Source organism: Beta vulgaris, chromosome 8 (genome assembly GCF_026745355.1).
Source record: "Beta vulgaris subsp. vulgaris cultivar EL10 chromosome 8, EL10.2, whole genome shotgun sequence".
Taxonomy (NCBI): domain Eukaryota; kingdom Viridiplantae; phylum Streptophyta; class Magnoliopsida; order Caryophyllales; family Amaranthaceae; genus Beta; species Beta vulgaris.
The window spans coordinates 27,249,058-27,259,480 of NC_079209.1; the positions used below are offsets into that span (position 1 = coordinate 27,249,058).

General features: G+C 34.7%; 1 protein-coding gene across 1 annotated transcript; it reads left to right on the forward strand.

The window, feature by feature from the left end:
* Positions 1 to 7,654: 7,654 nt before the first annotated feature.
* On the forward strand, positions 7,655 to 8,188 carry LOC104882915 (uncharacterized). Its single transcript, XM_010667333.1, has one exon. It carries the CDS (start codon positions 7,655 to 7,657, stop codon positions 8,186 to 8,188), a length of 534 nt encoding a protein of 177 aa, XP_010665635.1.
* Positions 8,189 to 10,423: the final 2,235 nt, after the last annotated feature.

Consider the following 10,423-nt stretch of genomic DNA (forward strand, 5'->3'; position numbering starts at 1 on the left):
GCAACATTTCTTATTTGCACGTTTGCCAATGCATTATTTAACCATTAATATCTTCAATTATCAATAAGTAAAAATTATAAAAAGTTGATATTAAAAAAATTCACATTCAGACGAATCTAACAAGATCCCACATGACTATGTTTTTTCCTAAAATGTAAATCACCAAAGCTAATTAAAGTTTAAACTGTGAATAGTAAACACTATGCAAATGTTGCACTTATTTAGAAACGGAGGAAGTATAAGTTAACTAATTAAATATAATATCATAGGAAATACACAGTTAGACTGCTCTATAGTTACTTTAACACGATCTCATGCTTTAGCACATAATCAGGGTTTTGAGTTAGGGCTTCTTAGGGCTATTACAGTGTTGTTTGGTTAACTAAAGGAAATATAGGAAGTAAAAGTTTCTAAGAAGTAGAAGTATGTGCTTTTTTCTTTAACTAATTATTTTTAAGAAACACTAATTGTTTTATAAATTTAATATCCTAAACTCAAATTAAATATGAAAGTATGAGTGAATTAAGATGTAATTGAGATAATCATTTGTCAATAAATATGTCATATATACCAATGAAATATAGTGTTCTATATCTAAATATATGCTACTTACTTACTCGTTAATGAAAAGTAAAGCCATGATTCGTAAGAATTTTTTTATATGTGCAATAGAATTTGTTATTGGGCAATGATCTTTTCGTTGAGGGAATGTGTTGTTGAAAATGGTTGTATAAAATTATTTTTCCGTTCATGTCAAGCTATATATCAATATATTATTTAATGTTCATTTTTTAATACAAAATTGAAAGTATGAAATTTTGCAAGTTTTTGAAAATTTGATTTCTTTTATTTTCAAATATAATGATTTTTCTAAAGTGAAACAATAAAACTATAAAACGACGGGAGATGATACACAATAGTATGCAAACGAAAAGAGAAAGTCTATACTATAAAAGTATACCTTATATTTCCTTTGAATCATTTATTGAAAACTTATTTCCACTTTCATTATAATTGATCACATTTATAAATATAATAGATTGTTGTGTTAACATTTCCTTTATCTACTCAGAATTTTGAAAACCAATAACAGATTACAATTACTTGATTCTCAAAACAATTGAATACTTAACCATCAAATGAGAACTTAATATTCAACAACTTATACTCTAAATATAACTTCGAATTACTAATTTAATTTCCATCTCTTAATTGAAACCTTTTTCTCTTGATTCACTCCAAAACCTGAACATATACCTGCAAATTACGAAAGAAAATACAAAACAAAAACAAAAACTAAAATGAGCGGAAAACTCAGTAACTTCACTTCAGCCCGTCAAAACCATTTTAGTTCGCAAACGTTTTTCATATCATAAACAAACTTGGTAATTGTTCGGAAAAGAATCCATCCTTTATAATAAATCACCGGCATAGCTCAATTACTTACCACAAATCGCTGGCAAGTACAAGCTTATAACACAACTTAACATAAATCGACCTTATCTGGTCTTAACTCATATACGAATCATTTTCCTCCACCTGTACTTTGCCCACTATTCATCTCAGTTCATAAACTAAGCCAGCTAAAACAATTTCGAAATCCTTTTTACATTATCATACTCAAATCATATTTCTTAAATATAACCATATCAGAACAATTCCAATAGCATAACAAAGTCATGTATATTTCACAAATCCACACATGAAGATGCATCTATAACCATGGCCATGACTATAAACGATATATGATTTCTAAAATTCAATATAATGCATACATGGGTACTTAAATAAATTTTGTTGAACATAAAGGTTACCTCAACTCAAGAACAACTATATGCAACCTCCATGAACATTTATGATAATCTTGATCTTCAACTCCAACTCAAAATCCAACATAATTCACCCAACACAATAACATAATCAGCAACCATTCTTCAAATAGATAATAATCAATCTTAAACCTTATGAGCTAATTATGATTTTCTAAATGATACCAACAATTCTCACTATAATTAGATCAACAAATTCAATCACTCATACTTTTTAAACTCTTCTTTGAACTACTATAACTTATATATACCACCCATGCCACAATATAATACAATTCATCAATCTTACATGATATCTCTAATTAACTCAATACAGTGGGACATGAGTTCCTCTTAAAATCTAATTTTGTAAACTAACTTAATCAAAAATCTAAATTTTGATTTCAAAGCTGTAAAACACATCTCAATGTACTAACCAAGGAGTAAAGATTCAATTTTTATCTTTAGAACTTGATTTAGTCGACCATCACTCGCAGCACAACCTCGCGGAGGTGCGATAACACAACAACAGTAATAGCGAAGCAGAGGAGAGAGAAAACAACACAGAAGAGACAAAACATTGCACAACTATGGTGATTTGGGCCACCAGCAACGACGACGCAAAAAGGACCACCAGTAACTCACCGGCGGAAGACCACAAGCACGGTCGCCAAACCGATTTCAAGTCAAAACAAGTAAATTATAAGTGAAGCAACTCGTGAGAGAGAAAGCAAGATTTGGGGTTTACCCCTAAACGACTTATTTGAACCAATTAGTTTTCTTCTAAGAAAATTACTCATCTCCAATTAAAAGTTGAAAACTTTAGAACAGATTGACCTTGAAATATTTTGTGGCTGATTCAATTGAAGACACGAAGAAGATGAGAGTGATGTGGTGTGAGTTTGAGGAGATGACACGAGGAAGAATGAGAACTCAAAGAATGTTTTTTTTTTCTTTTCTTTTTAAGCTTAAAATCATTTACTAAATACCTCAATTTGATAAAATCAACACCATCATAATTTTATTTAAAATAATAATTCTTAGTAATCTCTGTTTGATATAAAGCTTAGTTAAACTAATAAACACAATTACTTAATTTAAAAATACTTAAAAATACGGGCTGTTACACTCTACCACCCTTAAAATAAATTTCCTCCTCTAAATTTGAAAACGTAAAAGTTTAGATCTTTTCAAAACGAGTACAACTCTGAAAACATTTCCACAAAATATCAAACCAAAACGAACTCATATCCAAATTCTAAAATCTCAAAAATAAATTGCTTTCCAACCTAATAATCACAAACTCCAACTATAAACTTTACACAATCTCAATCAATATAATTCGATCTTCCTCCAATAGCCACTCAAATCTAAAACCCCGATAGAACTTTTCTTTTTTTTTTTTCAAATTTACAACACTCAACGTTCAATTACTCAATTCCAATTCCTTAATTTTCAACTAACTAATAACCCAAATCAATTTCAACCAATCTCCAATATCTTTCTTAAACTCATATGCCATGATATGAAGATCACGACAACTCTAAAACAACCATGCTCTGATACCATCTGTAACAGCCCGCACTTCCGAGCTGCTAGCCAATCATACTTAACATTCATAACACTTAATTAACATTTCATAACCTCAAATTTACATTATCGTGCAGCGGAACAAAACCTTCTTACACGATCCTGGACTTGTGGGTTATGGACCCACAACAAATCATCTTCAAAACCAATAACAGATTACAATTACTTGATTCTCAAAACAATTGAATATTTAACCATCAAATGAGAACTTAATATTCAACAACTTATACTCTAAATATAACTTCGAATTACTAATTTAATTTCCATCTCTTAGCTGAAACCTTTTTCTCTTGATTCACTCCAAAACCCGAACATATACCTGCAAATTACGAAAGAAAATACAAAACAAAAACAAAAACTAAAATGAGCGGAAAACTCAGTAACTTCACTTCAGCCCGTCAAAACCATTTTAGTTCGCAAAATTTTTTCATATCATAAACAAACTTGGTAATTGTTTGGAAAAGAATCCATCCTTCATAATAAATCGCTGGCATAGCTCAATTACTTACCACAAATCGCTGGCAAGTACAGGCTTATAACACAACTTAACATAATATTCGACCTTATCTGGTCTTAACTCATATACGAATCATTTTCCTCCACCTGTACCTTGCCCACTATTCATCTCAGTTCATAAACTAAGCCAGCTAAAACAATTTCGAAATCCTTTTTACATTATCATACTCAAATCATATTTCTTAAATATAATCATATCCGAAAAATTCCAATAGCATAACAAAGTCATATATATTTCACAAATCCACACATGAAGATGCATCTATAACCATGGCCATGACTATAAACGATATATGATTTCTAAAATTCAATATAATGCATACACGGGCACTTAAATAAATTTTGCTGAACATAAAGGTTACCTCAACTCAAGAACAACTATATGCAACCTCCATGAACATTTATGATAATCTTGATCTTCAACTCCAACTCGAAATCCAACGTAATTCTCCTAACACAATAACATAATCAACAACCATTCTTCAAATAGATAATAATCAATCTTAAACCTTATGAGCTAATTATGATTTTCTAAATGATACCAACAATTCTCACTATAATTAGATCAACAAATTCAATCAATCATACTTTTTAAACTCTTCTTTGAACTACTATAACTTATATATACCACCCGTGCCACAATCTATTTCAATTCATCAATCTTACATGATATCTCCAATTAACTCAATTCACAGGGACATGACTTCCTCTTAAAATTTGATTTTGTAAACTAACTTAATCAAAAATCTAAATTTTGATTTCAAAGCTGTAAAACACATCTCAATGTACTAACCAAGGAGTAAAGATTCAATTTTTATCTTTAGAACTTGATTTTGCTAATTAACACAAGACTTAGAACTCAGATACTAGTGCAATTCCATAAATAATTAAAGGGTTTTTCTACATTATGCCCTCGTGTTTTTTTATTTTCCACGTTGTACCCCATCTTTCTAGAATTTCTACACTGTGCCCTTGTGTTATCTATTTTTAATACAAAATACCATTGCTGTTAAGTGGCTGTTATGTGTCCCGTTAGTGAATTAATAATGATTAATTAATTAAATTAATTTGAGTAGTTGTTAATAAAAAACATGAGAGGGAAACTTTCCCACCAAAAAAACTAGGGTTTGACTCCCTTTTATTAAGTTCTTTCCCCTGTCCAAATCTTAATCTTCTTCCTTTTCTCTTTGAAGCTCCTTTCCATCATCAACAATGTTGTAATTTTTTGAATTATACCTAAGGAGAAGGATTTCACTTCAATTTCCGCAACTGAGTTCAAGAATTTTGCGCTTAAAAGACTCCACCGTTAGCTAGGGTTCTTCAAAATTCAACCGCCATCATCTTTGTTGTTCAATTGCGCAAAATAGGGTAAATTTTTTGCTCTGGGATTTTGTTTTTGGGACAGAGTGTGAAGAAGAGGGAGTAAGGAAGTTGAATGATCAATACAGGAGAGAGAGGAGGGGTATTTTCTTTTCTTTTTTGTTAGTTCGAAAAAATTATAAAATTGACGGTAGGTGACACATTCAATGCCAAACCTAACGTCCGTTATTTATAAGCCCTCATTAATGGTATTTTGTATTAAAAATAGATAGCACAAGGACACAGTGTAGAAATGCCAGAAAGATGGGGTACAACGTAGAAAATGAAAAAACACGAGGGCATAACGTAGAAAAACTTATAATTAAACATATATAAATCAGATTTTAATTCAGAAATAAGAGTAATACTTAACCACAGATTTATACCTTCCCAAAGAATTTTAGAACTGAAGCTCAACAATAATTTACAATAACTACGAATAAGGAGCAGCAACAACAACATACTGCAACAACATAACACAGGAGAGAGAAAACAAAGGCAACAACGATACACTCGACCACCACCAGCGTAGCAATCGCAGCACCAACTCGCGGAGGTGCGATAACACAACAACAGTAATGGCGAAGCAGAGGAGAGAGAAAACAACAGAGAAGAGACAAAACATTGCACAACTATGGTGATTTGGGCCACCAGCAACGACGACGCAAAAAGGACCACCAGTAACTCATCGGCGGAAGACCACAAGCACGGTCGCCAGACCGATTTCAACTCAAAACTAGTAAATTATAAGTGAAGCAACTCGTGAGAGAGAAAGGAAGATTTGGGGTTTACCCCTAAACAACTTGTTTGAACCAATTAGTTTTCCTCAAAGAAAATTACTCATCTCCAATTAAAAGTTGAAGACTTTGGAACAGATTGAACTTGAAATATTTTATGGCTGATTCAATTGAAGACACGAAGAAGATGAGAGTGATGAGGTGTGACTTTGAGGAGATGACACGAGGAAGAATGAGAACTCAAAGAATGGTTTTTTTTTTCTTTTCTTTTTAAGCTTAAAATCATTTACTAAATACCTCAATTTGATAAAATCCGCACCATCATAATTGTATTTAAAATAATAATTCTTAGTAATCTCTGTTTGATATAAAGCTTAGTTAAACTAATAAACACAATTACTTAATTTATAACATACTTAAAAATACGGGCTGTTACACTAAGAGTGTCATGTATTTGCAAAACAACTTCATAATTAAAATAAGGAAAATGATATACATAGCCCTTAGGGCTATGTATAAGGTGATTAAAATGAAAATAAAATATTGAATCAAGCATTTATTACCTCAGTTGATGTGAAAATGTGTCTTGAATTCTTAAACTGTTTCCATCTAAATAAATGTATTTAATGAAGGGCTACATATAACATTACCCTTAAAATAAAGGAGCATTTTTTGTCTTTCTCTGTAAAGTGCATCATTGATGCTTTGTTTTTGGTTAAATATGTATAGGATTATTCTGTATTTCAATACATCGTTCAAAGTTTATTAATTTAATATGTTATAGAAGTTAAACTCATTTGAGTTTCGAGTAGTAGATAAGCCTATATAAATTCGAGTAGACTTAGAGAATCTTTTGTATGCTTTTACTGTAGTTGGAACCAACCTCAATAAGGCTACAACCAAGGCTTCAACCAACCTCAACAAGGGTATATCCAAGCTCAAAACCAAGGGTATGTGCAAGGGTATAACCAAAACTAAAAACAGGATGGTTCATCCTTACAAGGGTATAATGTCTACCAAACTTCACACCAAAGATCTAATTTCAAAAGGCTCCTCCTAATCCTCCACTCAACAAAATCCCAAACCCATCCACCTCCTTGGCCAAACTCTACCCAAATTATCCAATAACTCTAGTCCATCCATGAACCAAATTCTCCAAAGCCATGAGAAAAAGTTTAAATTGCTCCAATCCCATAACACAATACTTCAAACCCAAATTATCCAAGTAGCCGAGAAAACCCGTCAACCACTACAAATTAACTTCTGGGCCAACCCATTCCTAACCCCAAACTTACCAAGCGAAAGCTATCCATTTGAGGTCAAGAACAAGAACAAGTTATGAGGGTTCCAAGATGCCTAATGAGAGTGAAGAAATAAAATTAAGGAGGCCTAGAGATGAAAGTTGAAGTTGATAAATTTGAGAAAGAAGTTGAAGTTGAGGAATGTGGAGAAGGAAGAGACATAAGTTTAAGTTGGTGATAAAAGCTCCATTGTCATCATCTCCACCCACTAAGACCTATGTGCCACCTGTTCCATACCCTCAAAGGTTGGTGGAGAGAAAAATTGGGTGATTAGTTCACCAAGTTCCTCAATGTGATGTCATGTTTTCAAATCGAAATTTCTTTCCTTAAGGCTACGTCTCAAATGTCAGCATTAAAGGATATCCTCTCTAACCAACGAAAGCTAGAAGATGAGCTCATCATTTTGCCATACCAAGTAAGTGCTCTTGTGCATCGTGCTATGCTCAAGAAGCAACAAGTCCCCGAAAGCTTCACATTAGCAGTGAAGATAGGTGACTTGGAGCCTAAGGGCACATTTGCCAATTTAGGACCAAGTGTAAGTTTGATGCCTCTGTCCATAGATAAGCATCTTAACTATCCAATTCATCCTATATGGAAGACTATTCAATTGGGCAGATCGAATAGTGAGATGACACATGGTGAGTTGGAGGATGTGCCAATACAAGTTGGGCATGTGTTTGTGTCATGCTATTTTGTGGTGATGGATATGGAGGAAGATCCGGAGGCTCCTCTCGTTCTTGGAAGAGAAGCTCTTAAGACATTAAGTGCCATGATAAACTGCAAAAATGATATGATCACGGTTGAAGTAGTCAATGAGAGGGTTATGTTTGAGTTCTCCAAAACGTTGAAGAGACCAATGATAGAGAGAATTCGTTAGGTCAATCTAGTGGAGAGTGAGATGGAAGATTTTGAGAGCGTGGTTCGCATCGGAGATGAGCTATATGCTTCTAGTATCGATGCTCTGAGCTTTGACATAAAGAGGTGAATGAATTCTCCATGATTCTTGATATCAATACCATTAGGGAGACACATGAAGAAACATTTGAGGTTCTTGCGACATCCACTGATAAAGAGGAGAGTTCTAAGCCTCCTCCGAAGTTTGAGTTCAAACCCCTTCCTTCCTCTCTTAAGTATGTTTTTCTTGATGATGCATGTACTTATCTTCTTATTGTCAACTCGAATCATGATGACATCTCTATATCAAAATTGATTGAGATATTGCAAAAATATAAAGATGGCATTCGGTACTCGATTAATGACCTTAAGGGGATAAGCCCTTCTCTTGTTATGCATTTTGACATCTCACTGATAGTAATGCCTCTTTCATTGAGCATCAGAGAAGGATCAATCCTAACCTCAAAGAGGTTGTGGAAAAGAGATTATAAAATTACGTGAAGCAAGAATTATGTACGCTATCTGTAATAGAAAGTGGGTGAGCCTGATTCGCATATTGAAGGATGCCATTTGGTTTGCGTAATGCCCCATCTACTTTTCAAAGGTGTATGCACTACTACATTTTCAATCAAATGCAACGCTCTAATGCAATGGTTGACCATAATGCAACACCCTAATGCAACGATATATGCTAAAGTTACGGGATTTTGCAACGGTCAACCCTAAAGCAATGCTTATTTGCAACGGTTCTACAAAATCGTCGCATTAGAGTGTTAATTGCAATGACTCTAAAATCTATTGCAGCAGTTTTGGTAAACCATTGCAATAATGTATAGTCCATTGCATTAATTCAATGCAACGGTGGTTTATTTATTTTGCCATAGAGTCATGCGCTTGGTTAGTTTATTTTTCCCAAAGGTTGCAAACCCTAATTTTTTTTCTCTGTGATTCTCTCTCATCCCATACCTCCCCCTCCTATTCTCCCCTTCTAGCTAACCACCTCCTTCGTCACCCCTTATGCTCGACTAAGTTTCCTCTTGCAGCCCCGAGCAAGCGGAATTGTTGTCTTCTTTTTCTTTCCTCTCCTCGAGGTGCGGCGGGCTGTTCGTGGATGAGTTGTGCTGTTGCACCAGCACTGCTTCTGGGTGGTGTTGCAACCACCATCCCATTTTGTCGTTCTTTCATCGGCTTGCTACTACGCGTCTCTTCAGCCATTAGTTGTGATGTTGTGCCGATGTCAATTCTGCTACCCGTTTTGAATCTGGCGAAGCTCCACCCTCCTTGTGCTGGTAAAACCCCTTTCTAATCTAATTGCATTTTATTTCATTCTTGTTAAGTTTGGAACATAATTAGCAAGTTGATTATAGATGATTCTCTCATCCCATACCTCCCCCTCCTATTTTCCCCTTCTAGCTAACCACTTCCTTCGTCACCCCTTATGCTCGACTAAGTTTCCTCTTGCAGCCCCGAGCAAGCGGCATTGTTGTCTTCTTTTTCTTTCCTCTCCTCGAGGTGCGGCGGGCTGTTCGTGGATGAGTTGTGCTGTTGCACCAGCACTGCTTCTGGGTGGTGTTGCAACCACCATCCCATTTTGTCGTTCTTTCATCGGCTTGCTACTACGCGTCTCTTCAGCCATTAGTTGTGATGTTGTGCCGATGTCAATTCTGCTACCCATTTTAAATCTGGCGAAGCTCCTCCCTCCTTGTGCTGGTAAAACCCCTTTCTAATCTATTTGCATTTTATTTCATTCTTGTTAAGTTTGGAACATAATTAGCAAGTTGATTATAGATGATTCTCTCATCCCATACCTCCCCTTCCTATTTTCCCCTTCTAGCTAACCACTTCCTTCGTCACCCCTTATGCTCGACTAAGTTTCCTCTTGCACCCGAGCAAGCGGCATTGTTGTCTTCTTTTTCTTTCCTCTCCTCGAGGTGCGGCGGGGTGTTCGTGGATGAGTTGTGCTGTTGCACCAGCACTGCTTCTGGGTGGTGTTGCAACCACCATTCCATTCTGTCGTTCTTTCATCGGCTTGCTACTATGCGTCTCTTCAGCCATTAGTTGTGATGTTATGCCGATGTCAATTCTGCTACCCATTTTGAATCTGGCGAAGCTCCTCCCTCCTTGTGCTGGTAAAACCCCTTTCTAATCTAATTGCATTTTATTTCATTCTTGTTAAGTTTGGAACATAATTAGCAAGTTGATTATAGATGATGGGTTT